The sequence below is a fragment of the Monodon monoceros genome, unplaced genomic scaffold, assembly GCF_005190385.1.
Source record: "Monodon monoceros isolate NGI ecotype Baffin Bay Population unplaced genomic scaffold, NGI_Narwhal_1 Super_Scaffold_20, whole genome shotgun sequence".
NCBI lineage: Eukaryota > Metazoa > Chordata > Mammalia > Artiodactyla > Monodontidae > Monodon > Monodon monoceros.
In genome coordinates, this window is record NW_021703777.1 from 92,437,431 (window position 1) to 92,452,362 (window position 14,932).

General features: G+C 35.7%; 2 protein-coding genes across 4 annotated transcripts in view; one reads left to right on the plus strand and one right to left on the minus strand.

Annotated features, from left to right (window-relative positions):
* LCORL (ligand dependent nuclear receptor corepressor like) overlaps positions 1 to 10,743 on the plus strand; it is a 160,577-nt gene extending 149,834 nt beyond the window's left edge. The window contains exon 7 of one of the 3 annotated variants that reach the window (XM_029235073.1): positions 8,917 to 10,743. In XM_029235073.1, the coding sequence (XP_029090906.1) occupies positions 8,917 to 9,097 (181 nt within the window). In that variant the 3' untranslated portion in view covers positions 9,098 to 10,743. The remainder of the gene's footprint in view (positions 1 to 8,916) is intronic. The other 2 variants (XM_029235075.1, XM_029235066.1) reach the window with 2 other exon arrangements.
* A 200-nt stretch (positions 10,744 to 10,943) lies between these two features.
* Positions 10,944 to 14,932, minus strand: part of NCAPG (non-SMC condensin I complex subunit G) — a 46,650-nt gene continuing 42,661 nt past the window's right edge. Inside the window, exons 19-21 of the mRNA XM_029235065.1 lie at positions 14,799 to 14,882; positions 12,495 to 12,570; positions 10,944 to 11,574 (exon numbers count right to left, since the gene is read on the minus strand). Of these exons, the coding sequence (XP_029090898.1) occupies positions 11,475 to 11,574; positions 12,495 to 12,570; positions 14,799 to 14,882 (260 nt within the window). The 3' untranslated portion in view covers positions 10,944 to 11,474. The remainder of the gene's footprint in view (positions 11,575 to 12,494; positions 12,571 to 14,798; positions 14,883 to 14,932) is intronic.

Sequence of the window (14,932 nt, forward strand, 5' to 3'; positions counted from 1 at the left end):
GAAAAAATAAAATAGAAAACAGAAGGCACTGGTAAATTCTGTGTTAATGAAATTAAATGACATAAGGAGTTTTTAGGGAGAGCTGCTTTAGGTTGAGTACTCAGGAAGATTGAGATATCTAGGATATCATTCATGACTGAAACTGAGTATGGATGAGAGCTAAGGGAGAGTATAGGAGAAGAAGAAAAGAAAGTCTGGGACTCAACCTTGAGAAATGCCAATATGTATTCTGCAGGTAGAGTGGGATGCCTTGCAGTGACAGGAAGAGGCAGAGGAAAGCCAGTATTGTTTTTTGTCTCAAAAGACAAAAAAAAGTGAGTCTCAAGAAAGAGGGTATCTTATTCTGCTCAGGCTGCCATAACAAAATAACATGGACTGCATGACTTAAACAACAGAAATTTATTGCCTCACAGTTCTGGAGGCTGGGAAGTCCAAGATCTGGAGGGTTCTGTTGCCGGTGAGAGCTCTCTTCCTGGCTTGCAGGCCATTTTCCTGTTCTCTGGTGTCTCCTTCTTGTCTTATAGGGACATCAATCCTATTGGATTATGGCCCTGCCCTGTGACCTCATTTCACCTTAATTACTTCCTAAAAGCCCTATATCTCTTAATATATAAATCTGAGGCAGGGAGACGGGAGGGGCATGGGGGAGAGAGGGGCCCGACACAATCCAGTCCATAGCAGAAGAAATGGGCAACAGTGTTGAATGTTGTTAGGAAGGCAAAAAAGTTGAAAACTAAAGATCGTTCATTAGACTTATCATTTCATTGGTGACTTTAGTGCTGCCCTCATGGAGTAAAAGGCCTGGAAGCTAGACTGGAGTAGGTTAAAGAATGAGAGGTATCGAAAATGGTGGTAGCAAGTATAGGACAACTCATTAAAGTAATCTAACTCTAAAAATATTAACCTCAGGAAGGTAAAAGATTGAGTGAAGCCTTGTTTTTTAAGGAATGAGAGACCTCGCACTTGTTTAAACATCATGGTGAGGATCCAGTTGAGAAGAGATGGTCTATTATTTATCTATTGCCACAGCAATGCTACATTACACACCACCCCAAAACTCATTAGCTTAAAGTAAATAAGCATTTATTTCACTCATGAATCAGTGATTTGCAAATAAGCCTGGAGGTTCTTTGGATATTGGCTGGGCTCCGTCGAGTGTTTTGGGGTTAGCTGGCTGTCAAGTGGATAGCTTCGCCCTGCTCCACAGCAGCTTCCCCCTGAGTCTCTCATAGCCATCCAGTAAACCAGCCCAGGCATGTTCTCAGGGCAAAAGCAGAGGTGTAAAAGTGAGCATAAATGCCCAATTTCTCAACTTCAGCTTGCATCGTATTTGCTAATATCCCATTAGCTAGAGCAAATCACATAGGTGAGGCAGAATGAGAGGACATGGTAAAATGACAGGGCAGAGAGAGTGTATATAGTGATGCGTGAAGAACTGAGGCTATTAATGGAATTAATCTGCCACAGATGGTATATTTAAAAAAAAAAAAAAGAGGGTCGGAATCATTGGTGATGATCATTGATAAGTTCCTGAGAAGGCCTGTGGGAACAGGGTTCAAAAACATTTGTTTTAAGTCATGCCAGGTTCTGCGATCTTTTACAGTTAGTTGGCATTATTTTAGATAAACAACTTGCTAATTGCTTTTACTTTCATATTAATTTAGTACTGAAGTTTTCTATTTTATTTTTATAAAGGTATGTGAATCACATGTAGTTACTGAATATTTGAATACAGTACTGCTTTAGGCACAGTTGTGTTGTACTAATTTAATATACAAGTTCACTAAGAAATTCAGGGATCCCTACAAGGCCAGGAATCATTTCTAAGTCACATAGCAGTGCAAACTGTTCATTGATTCCTGGGGAGAATTTGTTTTGTACCTTTGATCTGACTGCAATCTCCTTCATTCCATTCAACTAAAAATTCAGGTAGATTATCTCATTTCTCAGTAGAAATGATTCAGTTCTAAATGTTTTCTTTTGAATTCTTGATTACCATGGTTTGCTCTCTAATAATCATGGTAGCACTTACTAATTAAGCACATACTATGCACCATGTGTTACTCTTTCTTTTTTTTTTAACATCTTTATTGGAGTATAATTGCTTTACAATGGTGTGTTAAGTTTCTGCTTTTTAACAAAGTGAATCAGCTATACATATACATATGTCCCCATATCTTCTCCCTCTTGCGTCTCCCTCCCACCCACCCTATCTCACCCCTCTAGGTGGTCACAAAGCACCCAGCTGATCTCCCTGTGCTATGCGGCCGCTTCCCACTAGCTATCTGTTTTACGTTTGGTAGTGTATATATGTCCATGCCACTCTCTCACTTTGTCCCAGCTTTACCCTTCCCCCTCCCTGTGTCCTCAAGGCCATTCTCTACATCTGCATCTTTATACCTGTCTTGCCCCTAGGTTCTTCTTTTTTTTTTAGATTCCATATATACGTGATAGCATAAAATATTTCTTTTTCTCTTTCTGACTTACTTCACTCTATATGACAGACTCTAGGTCCATCCACCTCACTACAAATAACTCAATTTCGTTTCTTTTTATGGCTGAGTAATATTCCATGGTATATATGTGCCACATCTTCTTTATCCATTCATCTGTCGATGGACACTTAGGTTGCTTCCATGTCCTGGCTATTGTAAATAGAGCTGCAATGAACATTGTGGTACATGACCCTTTTTGAATTATGGTTTTCTCAGGGTATATGCCCAGTAGTGGGATTGCTGGGTCATATGGTAGTTCTGTTTTTAGTTTTTTAAGGAACCTCCATACTGTTCTCCATAGTGGCTGTATCAGTTTACATTCCCACCAACAGTGTAGGAGGGTTCCCTTTTCTCCACACCCTCTCCAGCATTTATTGTTTGTAGATTTTTTGATGATGGCCATTCTGACTGGTGTGAGGTGATACCTCATTGTAGTTTTGATTTGCATTTCTCTAATAATTAGTGATGTTGAGCATCCTTTCATGTGTTTGTTGGCAATCTGTATACGTGCTAATCTTTTATTGAAAAAGTAATTTTCCTAAAATTGGTTGCAGTAAAATTGCAAATCTAGGACTCTAATCCGAGACTCTCAGATTTCCAAGTCTTGCTCTTAACCACCAGGTTCTTCTGCTCCTCCAGTAACCACATCAAATAATCAAAAGCAAGGCAGAAAAAATGGCTGACTTAAAATCTCCCCCTTAACAATCTATCAGAGCCTTTAAATTCATCAGTATCTTACCAAAGGGAAATTTTACTCTTGAGATAAATTAAGTCTTTTAAAAAAACCAAAAAACCTGTACAGCCTAACTCTTAGAGAGTTTGCCAACAAGAGAAAGGATCTGTTTGGTCGTGTTAGACCTCATGGTTCACTAGTGGGCCATGTTTACCTGGCTACATTGTATGGCTTTTTTACATTTGATCCCCTTTAAGCCCAGAGATTCAAAATTAAACTGTCGTATTATTATCTGACTATACAAATTATAGGAACAAACTAGTATGGTGAACATTGTAGAAACAAATCATACACATATCTGCCATACTTTATTCCCACACATGTAATTTTTTATTTTGAATTTTGTTATTAGCACTAACATTTATTGACTCCTTACTATGTGTCCAGCTGGGCATATTACATGCATTCTCTATGCCAGGTGCTTTATTTACATCAACTCATTTAATAATCACATTACCCTTAAGATGTGGTATTCTATCTTCACTATCCAGTTAAATTGAAGCTTAGAGGCTAAGGAGTGTACACTCAGCGGGTGAGTGATTTGATTCAGGATCAGAACTCAGGCTCTAAAGTCTCCCTCTGTCCCACTTTCCTAAAATCCTCATCCCTAAAGACCTATTTCAAATGTTTTTCCCCCTCATCTCCCCACTTCTGGGATTCATCTTTCCCTTCTCTGTAATCCCTTTGCCCTTAGCTACTCCTTTTTTTACTGCTTTTAATTCTGGTAACTTATGAATACTTTTTCCCCACTGTCTCCTTACCAAGCTGCAAAACCCTTGAAGACAGATACCATCACAGTCTTTTATATTCCTAACGTATTAGGTAGGTGCTGGGTAAGGATTTAACTTTACTTAACAGCGGACCTGGCTGATGAACACATGCCAGCTCCGTATAGAAGGGAAACATTTTGCTCTGTGGCATGCTCGTCTATACTGGCCTCCTAGAACCTAAGAACCATCACATTTAGGGTCCAGTAGACCAATGACTTCATTTTTATAACTTCTTATTACATCCAAAACATGGGAATACACTTGTCTACTTCAGGAAGGTTCTCTGCTCTAGTTTTGCAAACTGACAACCATATCATGATATTTGGACAGATTTGTAGAGAGGTCAGGGTCAAAGACAGTGCTGAGTTACAACTATTCAGTAAACTTTTTACTGAATTAACAGTAATTAATTCAGTTAATTATTTCCAAAGGAAAATAAACCAGTCACCCACTGGCATTAAGTAAGTTCAAATCTGATGGTTTCAGCGACATTATAGCAACTATTCAAATTCCAAATCCTATATCAGAATTGTTTATCCATGCATGCAACTGAGTTCTTTCTCTCTTTGAAAAGATAAACTTGTGTTCCCTGAAACCCTTAACCTAAAGAATAGTTTTATGGTAGCTCTCATGTCAGTCTCTGCCCTAACGTTTTTTTCTTTTTTCACACTGAGAAATTAAAAGATATGACTGGCAGCCCCCTCTTTAGTTAAACATAAAGAAAAGTCATGCTCTAAACATATAGGTCTCCTGGATAAGGTTATGGCCGTAGGCCAGACATGTGGCGTATGTTAAGTATTCTAAAGAAATAGATAAATGGATATTAACAGGAAGGGAGAATCATGACAGAATCACAAACCAAGTGTCAGTGTGCAGGATAGTGTAAATAGATCATAGGCCCTGAAGACTCACTTAGTTGTATGACCTTGGGTCAGTCATTTTACTTCTTTGAGCCTCAGTGGATGATTGTTAGAACTTAATCAGGTAATGTAAAAAAGGCTTTTAGCATAGTACCTGGCATATAGCAACTGCTCTACAAATGCTATTTTCGGACCTGTCTTGATCACACTAAAATTTGTTTCCTGCAGTGTGGCTCACTTTAAGTTTATTGTCTGTATGACAGAAATGAACTATCACTTATCTCCAGTAATAAGTAAAACAAGTTTAAATTATAAGTTGTATATATTAAAAATTATTTTTGTTAGAATTATCAGTATCATTACTTTAAATCACAGATAATGATTGTTTGGATTTTCATAACTCACAAATGAGTTTTATCTTTGATACTTTCCAAATGCACATATTCTACAAACTTTCATTCAGATGGTGGAGAGGGGCTTTGTCTTAGGGTGAGTGAAATTACTGAAGTATTGACAATAGGCTGAGCTGTCTGCCATAATCATTGCAGGCACCCTTTGCCCTTATTCAGCCTCACTTGCCATCTGGGTTCCTGGATGGTAGAGATAGAGTTAGAAGGGGACTTACTTCGGATAAGTACCTCTCTCCAGCTTCTTCCCCCTTTCACCAAAGTATGTGCGTTTGCATTTGTTTATAGCTCCATATGCTTATTAAAGCATGTTAACTGACTCTAATTAGATCATCAGAAACATGTAAGCAGGGAAGATGTCATTTACTTTTGTTTTTCTACAGATGAGGAAAGTGAGGCTGAAGGAGGCTAAGGTTACATGTCCAAGGTCATAAGGCTGCTTATTAATATTGTCAGAACTGCAACCTGGGTCCTTACATTCTTTTCCCCAATTCTTTACTCTCAAGAGTACCACTGGATACACTATTGCTGGGCTTTCATTAGAATCCTGGATATGGACCTATAAAGCCACTTTATCAGATGATTCAAATGCTGCTCCTTAAGCTTTTTAATCATGATGTAAAACAGAGAAGCCATGAAATAAAAGACTGATAAATTTGATGATATAAAATTTAAACTGGATTCATGACAAACTCACTGTAAGCAGATACAAACAACAAATAAACTAGGCAGGGTGGGGAGGGGTGGGATTGCATTAATCCCACCCCTGTGGATTAATCACACAGAACACAGGATTAATTCTTAACTGCCTGGCAATACGAGGGAAGTCATCCTCTCAACTGGCAACACAGAAAAGGAAATACAAATGGCTTCAAGATATGAAAATAAGTTTAACTTTACTGAGAAGAGAAATGCAAATTAAGCAAGGGCATACAGTTTTTTAAGCTTCCCTAAATTTTATTATACATTGTTATAAGAGTTTGAGGGAAGACATTTTCATATATCATTGGTCAGAGTGTAGAAAGGTACACAGTCTGTGAAGGGAATTTCGGTAATATCTATCAAAATTTTTAAAGCACCCGTTGACCCAGCCATGCCAATCCTAGACATCAGTCCTGAAGATGTACTTGCACATATACTTAAAGAGACACATATAAGAATATTCAATACATTGATACTTTTAAGCAAAAGATTGGAATAGCCCAAAAGTTTGTCAGTTGAAGACTGGCTAAGTCAATTATGACATAGCCGTAGAATGGAGTTCTATGTAGCTATTAAAAGAATCAAATATTCATTGTACAAATATGGAACAATCTCCAAAATATATAAGCAAGATACAGAACAGTATTCAGAATTGTGTAGGGGGAAAGGAGATATTTGAAACAGACAATATATACATATATATCAATGCAGAGAGACTATCTGGAATAATACACAAGAAATTGGCAACAGTAGTTGCTCCTGGAAGAGGGGCTAGGAGCAGTGAGAGACTTCATTGTATAACATTTTGTAGTTACCTATTTTTAATTTTGCAAATTTATTACCTATTTTTAAAACATGAAAAAAAATCATTGTTTAAAAAATACATTAAGAAAAGTTGAACATTAATCTTTCACTTGGTACAAATGTATATGATTCTATGACAAATTTCTAACATTAAACCTAACTAGTCAAAATTTTAATTTCCAAATATAAAGGTATATTTGTTAAAAATTCCTGTAGACTGCAAATTTTTTGAAAGCGTGAACTATATCTTCATCTTTGTATCCAAAAGTGCTTTCTGATGGGTATTCAAAAACTGTTAAATAATTTGACTGGTAGAGAAGATGGAATTGAAAAGTGCTCTGGTAAGTACTGGATTATAATTAGAGATCGAGATTCTTATATTAGTCCTCATACATCTGGTTAGAACACTCTGAAAAATAGCAGTTTATTTTTCTATTTTCCTATATCTTAGTTTCCCTATCATCTCTTAAAAAAAAAAAGCAGGGAAGTGGGGACTAGAAAGGTCACTTCTAGCTCTGCTGTTCTAATGCCTCTGGTTCTAGCACTTCAAGATCAGTAGTGCCCAAACTTCAAACACCAGCTAGTTTTTTTTTTTGTAGGTATATATTTATGAATTAAACATGTCAATCTGTATATTGGTACTAACAACATTTAGTTCTTTTTCTTGCCTATTTTCTTCCCATGCATGTGTATAGTTTTGTGCATCCCTGGCATTTGTGTTCCCAAATTTGGAGTACACGCTCTAGAAAAGTAACTTTAAAAGTCTTTAAAGTATTGAAAAGAACAATAGTGTAGTTATTGAATAGTATTCTCTGACGAATATACCTTTGTCAATCAAAGAGCAAACAGAAAACAGAAAAAAAAATCGTTTTTAGGACTATGATTTGTTGCTCCATGCCATTGTTTTATTGTGGAGTTTGATGCCTGATATACTTACCTACCAAGCTACCTCAACTAATATCATTGTATTTTTATAGCTTGCTTTAGAGTTTCTCAAAGAGTCATACATCAGACTTTCTTGTTTTGAAAATACAAATAAAAATATGAAGACTAGCAGTCCTTGGAGGAAGGAAAAACATTACTGTTGTTATTGATCATATCTCTAGGTTTTGGATATTTTTTTAATGATGATTTACTATTTTTGATGAATAATCTTTTAAGCTGTCATTTTGTTTCATTATTTATAAAAATTGAAACCATGTCATTCGGTGGAACTGGGACTGTTTGGGGAGAACTCAACTCAGTGAAAATATAATGGCTGTTAAAATATGGTTTAACAGGTTAAATCTCTGGCTTATTGAATGGCAAGTGAGTCAGTTGTTTGAAGTTGTAAGGAGAGAAGTCTGGATGCTGCTGCCATTTACCAACTCTAATAAGCCACTAAAATACTACACAACTCAGCTTCCTCTTTACGAGTGGGAAGGATCATTGACCTGCGGTTGAAGAAAGCTTAGGAATGATGTAGTCTAACTGAACTAATCAGTCGTGGCAAATAAGCTAATGTATAGCAAGCTATTAAATCATTTCTAAACGTAAGGATTCACATTGGAAGATGTGAATTGACTTTAATATTACACATGTGGAGTGGCTAGCTATCCTTTGGACTCTCAAGTTTCTGTGACTTTAGAGAAGACTTTCATCAGAGAGCTAGTAGACAGGCATAAGGGAAAGAGCAAGGACTGTATTCCAGTTCCAGCCCATGATTCGACTTTATTTGTACGGGAACTCTGTGACTCACTTTTATCGTTTCTTATGAGCTTGCTTGGTGGTTATGAAATTTGAGATTATGCATGTGACTGTGCCTAGAATATGGTAGGCATTCAACAAAGGTTAATTCCTTCTTGTCTCAGAGGCTGTGATCCTGGTAGGTTAAAGGAAAAGTTAAAAGAAAGGTTGAATATCCTTTCTGATGTATACTGATGAAATCTGTATATGCTAATTTTGTCCAGTGGTATCTGAGTGACCTCTCAATTACCTGTGTTGAATTCAGTTCATTAAGGAGACAGGAGCTAAAAACAACCCAACAATCAATCATCTCTTGTTTAGAGGTCGGAACAATAAAACTACTGAATTTTCTTTTACAAGGTTGATAGTTTCTTTGAAATTAAAGTAAAAACTAAAGTGCTTTACACTTTTTTTTTCCAGCATGCTACAAGTGAAAACTGATGAGAAAGTGAATTTGTCTGATGGGAATACAGCAAGTTGCCCTTTGAGCCCCATTAAGATGTGCCTTAATCGTCCCATTGAATGGAATCTGAATTTGACAGCAGCATCTCTAGCGAGCTGTACAGTTCATAACCAAAATCTCAAAAGTGAAGAGAAATAGATTGCAGTTCTTCTTGCACTATCCTTATTTTGTACGTCAACGTTCTTCCTGCTGATAAGCATTTATCGATTGATTTTGAAATATTTCTAGTCTTGTGATTTGCATTAATCATTTTGATTATATTCTTTGTATGTCTTTTTACATGTTTTACACCAGACCATTGTGGAATTTTGCAGTACAAATGGATTTTTGAAGTTTCTCTTTTTAATGGTATTTTGTGAATTTTTTACTCCCTAAGTTTAAATATATAATTGTCCCCAGTTTTATTTCCGTGCACAATGTCTTAATATATAATGCATTGTGAGATTTAGAAGGCTAGTATTGTAAAGATTTGTGATTACCTGACCCATGAACAGTTGTATAACAGGTGGATACCAACTACCTCGAAGCAAATTGGTAAAAGGCAAAGGTATCTCTTAGAAGTATATCTCTTTCAAAGTTATATATGTATAGAAAAATTGATCATAGTTTATCATCAAGTAGCATGTTTCCATTCATAAGGAGAATTTGAACTGATCAGTTATTTCTCTGTACTTTTAAACCTATGAAGTCTGGGTTTTAAGAGCAATGGCACAATTGCATGTTGACTCTTCAGCAAATCTGTGCCTCTTGCAGATAAGAATACTGTTTGGTTTTTTTAAGTTATCCATTTTGAATGAAAAATGGTAAATGGATTTACATCCATTGATTTTACTGTATTTTAGCCATTTATTTTAAAGTGTAAAGGGATGTCTTAAAATGAGGATAATATTCCTTACCTCTTTAGTAGTACAAAAGCATAGCTTTTGTGATTGGCTTATGTGATTGTGTCCAAAACTTGAATAGTAAGAATACTCAAAGTCTGATGCTTAATTTTTCCCATGGCTGAGAAGGAAAGCTTTGGTATGGTGGTCCATGTAAAGTGTGTAAGAACATGGCTCCTTCCCTTTGGATTGCCTGGCTATGGGTTAAATGGGATTTAGTTTAGTGTGTTTCTAAAGACTTTTACTTATGGCACATTTTGTGTACCTTCTAAGTCCTTATTTCTCCCAACCTACCCCAACCCCCAAATTATTTTTAAAAAGACAGGGATTTAACAAAAAGGCTTACGTAAGGAATTTGAAGCACAGGAAAAGACACAGAGCCAACAGAATGAGAAACAATCATCTACTTTTCATTGTTTTATATCACCACCATATCTGCCTTTTCCTTTTTCTTAATAAGCATTCTTTGTAACCTTCAGACTCCTTTTATATTTCTAAGTTTTATAAAGCACATATACATATGTAATGTAGCAATTTGGCTCAAAAAAGCACAGCATTCTTACTTTAGCTCCATCTTAGAACATCACCTTAAATGGCCTCTGGTAAATAAACCTAAAAAAGCACAATTTTTATTAAAACCAATGTATTAGATCCGATGTTAGGGTATTTCTATTCTGAATAATAGAGATGATTATCAGAGGAGTAAAAGGTGTTTGGGAGTTACAGAAGGAAAGAGGACTGATTTGACACAGTTTTAAGTTTCTTAAGTCAGGCCAGTGCCAATTCAGAAAATAAATTTACAGTGAAGAAATAGTGCTCATTCACACATTAGTATATAGTGGACTTCCTGTCACATTTTTTTCCTACTAGTATTTTCTATTACCCACAATAAATATTTTGTTATGCCAAAAACATAGAGAACTCCATCATTAATATGTATATGTGAACATTTCCCTAACCCAGGAACCATCGCAACATAAGCAAACTTGGGCTCTCATATGCAAACATTCTATGAAAAAAATTACTCATGCATGTAGCATTATCAAAATATTTTTAAGTGTAAGAATCACAAAATTATCAAAACGATAACTGTTGAACTTGGATGCTGGGGACTTTGGTTCATTATACTAGTCTTTCCTGGAAGTAAGCTCCTCTCTAGCCAGTTTGTGGTACTTCATTTGCCCTTAAGATGTCGTTTTTAAAATGTGTTCTGAGATGTTTTTATCTATGTTGGATCTGCCACATCTAAGTCAAACTTTTCAAATGCAAGTTACCAGCTAGTTACATTTAAAAGTTGTCTATAATGCCATGATTTTAAATGTGAGAACTCATAAGCATCACCTGGGAAGGCTGTTAAAAAGCAGGTTCCTGGGCCCACCTTAGATTCTGATTAAATCCATGACTGATGGAGATGGTCTGTGGAGCACACTGATGGACGCTGTCTCACTGCTTCAATACAGGCTAAAGTAATGTGGAATCACACAGCAGAAAGTTCTACAAGAATCAGACTTCTTCTAATTTTCATACAAGGGTAACTTTATTAAAGCAAAGAAATGAATATAATTTTAAAGGACATTTTTCAAAGGACTCCACCTCCATCATATCTTCTCCTAATTTTTATCTTCACTGAGAAATTATGCAAGGTTAAGTTTACTTTTTTCTAGTGCTGCTGTCTTTGCTCGTCTTGGTAGTCTCATCTTCATTTCTGATTCTGGCTCTGGAACTTCATGATCACTAAACAGATGTTGAAATACACCAATTTAAATACAAGCTTTAAAACCAGTTTATTTATAAATAAAACTTTGTTTCTGTCATTCTATCCGTGTGTGATTGATATCCTGATTCCATTAAGCTTAAAACTGAAATCTCAAAACCAAAAAACACCGATTGGCTATCCAGCAAAGTGAACCATGGAAAACCTAACTAATTTTTTTTTATATCTACATGGAACCTGGTATCATACAGAAAAAAGCAAAAAACAAAAACCCAAACTTCTATAACGAAGCTTGTAATTAAACAGGAACCATAACAACTGCCCAAGAGTTTTTTTGGAAACTCAAGTAGTGAAAAAATAAGTTCTATTTATTTAGGCAATACATTCCTAAAACACTGTAAACAGCAAGTTTCCCCAAAAGATACTTTAATTAAAACGATCTAAAGTTATAAACTGAACATATATACATTTTACCTATGAATGAATGAATGCAAGACAGCTGTAAACAGCTTCCAACAATGGCTTATTGGCAGAAACCAAAAATAAACTATATAACTAATATCATCCAAATTATAGGCAGAATTATTCTATCATTATAAATGTAGAAAACCCAAATCTGAATCTAAGTAGTTTGCTAATTCAAGTTCAGAGAAGTCATACATACATGATCTTATAATTAGAGGAATACATGGAAATACAATTTGAAAGAACATAAAGATAACTACCTAGTACTAAAAGCCATGTCAACAGGAAAAGCACACAAGCCAGAGGAAGTCAAATGCTCTTAGATACATAATCTAAAAAGCTGTAAATTTTCACGGATTATCTTGTTAAATAATCACAGTATAAACAAACTACAATTTTTTTTTTTTTTTACTTCTAGACATTTTTTTTAAATGACGATAAACCTCTTTACATATTCTAGATGTGCATGGCATACCTTTCAGAGTCAGCCTCAGCCTCAACAGTCTGACGTCTCCTGTTCGTTCTAGCTGAAGCTATCACTTTTCTCCGTCCTTAAAGACAGTATATAAATCATTATCAAAATCTATTATCAACTGCTCATTTTTAACCTGTTTTCTGGGCTACCCAAATCCTTTATTTTTCCCTCTTCAACACCCTTTCCTCCTAGTCTCTAGCCACCTTGATACAAATGATCAACACCATGGAGAAAAGGAACCCCAGCAAGATCAAAATTTTACTAATTTCTTTTGTAAGCTCTTATAATAGGCAAGGGAAAAGATGGAAATTGAGTTATAGGTGGCAAATTTTGTTAAATTTATTTGGGGGAAAGAAGCATGTGAAAAATGTTATATAAAGAAAGTACCTCATAGCACAAGGTATATGGAGAACCTAATGAAAATTAAGGTTAAAAAGAGAGATTAAGCCCATAAAACAGATCCTAAATAAATAAAACTTTAATCAGTAAGGTATAGTTTATTATAAAATATTTGAACATATACATGGTCAATTCAAATGTGTTCTAAAACATTTCAGTATAAAAATTAAAGCCCTTTATATGATGGGGGGTTACAAAAATTCTAGCTAGAAATTCACAAGGTTAAGCAGTGAAGTGGCCTGTGATGCTCATTTATGATAATAAAACAGCATATATAAATGAAGTTTGAGCTATTAAAAAAAAAGAGGTGTAGTTCTTATACATGACTAAAACCAATCTGATCAAAAGCAGATTATTCAGTATGATCATTTGGTTGAAATTTATATACCCTACTTATTCAAGTGAGACTTTTTCTTTCTGTTTTCTTCCAACTGTACATATTTGCTTGTAAACTTCTAATGCAGTTATCCCCAAGAAAACATCCAACAATATGGGACTAATGTGAAACAATTAGCCAGCAATAAGCATTTAAATAACTGATTGGCTACAAAACAATATTACTTTTTTCCATTTAGAAAAAAATTAAGTCTACACAGAAAAGGGCCTCAAAAAAATATTTTTCAAGGATTAAAATAATGGTTGGTTCATAGGTGGAATTATTAGCATTCTTTTGATTAGTTTGCTTGGATGTGTTTTCTGATTCTTCTGTAATAAGCATGCATTCCTTTTGTAATAAGAAAATAATAAAAGATTAAAAAGACCTTGAATTTCACATTTTTTTTTCTAAGTGATCCCCTAATAGTCAACATTTACTTTATTCCAGCAAATCCCCTATTGTTGGATATCCCTTTGAAAATAAATTATGTTGGGAAAATATGAAATAAAACGGAAAACAGAAGCCTAGAAAAATACTAGGAGGATAAAAGGGACAAAAATGCTTAATCATATAAAGGACAGACCACAAACAACTGATAATATAAATATAAAATCATTGTTCATCATTTGATAATAAAAATCTTAATTTAACCCAAATAGTCCTTTGCAGTATGATCTTTTGCATCATATTTCTTTCAATCAAAAGCACTTGAAGCAACACTGATGTCTTTTAGACACAAAGCAAAACCTAATATCAGCTAAAACAAATCAAAAAGAAAGTTAAGGATACTGAAGACAATGAATGATCTTTATACCTATTTAAGGAAACAAAGTATTTCACTGGATAACAAAACTGAAAAGTTTTATTATAAGGTTAGTCAATCCAGGGGACTTCCCTGGTGGCACAGGGGTTAAGAATCTGCCCACCAATGTGGGCGACATGGGTTCAAGCCCTGGTCCAGGAATATCCCACATGCCATGGAGCAACTAAGCCCGTGTGCCACAACTACTGAGCCTGCGCTCTAGAGCCTGCAAGCCACAACTACTGAAGCTTGCACACCTACAGCCCATGCTCCACAACGAGAAGACACCACAATGAGAACCCCGCACACCGCAACGAAAAGTAGCCCCCGCTCGACGCAACTAGAGAAAAGCCTGCATGCAGCAATGAAGACCCAATGTAGCCAAAAATAAATAAATAAATTAAAAAAAAAAAGAATCCACCTGCCAATGCAGGGAACACGGGTTCAATCCCTGGTCCGGGAAGATCCCACATGCCGCAGAGCAACTAAGCCCGGGCGCCACAACTACTGAGCCTGCACTCTAGAGCCTGCACACCGCAACTACTGAGCCCACACACAACTGCTGAAGCCCACGTGCCTCAAGTCCGTGCTCCGCAACAAGAGAAGCTACCACTCGCTGCAACTGGAGAAAGCCCATGTGCAGCAATGAAGAATCTAATGCAACCAAAACTAAATAAATAAATAAATAAATTTATTTTTTAAAAAAGCTAGTCAATCCATATATTACCTCTGTTGGTCTTTTGCTGAGTGGATTTCATTTGGGTTGCTTTTACATCCTTGACAGGAGTTATATATACTTCTTTGTTGTTTTCTATTAAAGGAAATAATACAATTATTAATGAACTAAAAGTAGCCTCATGA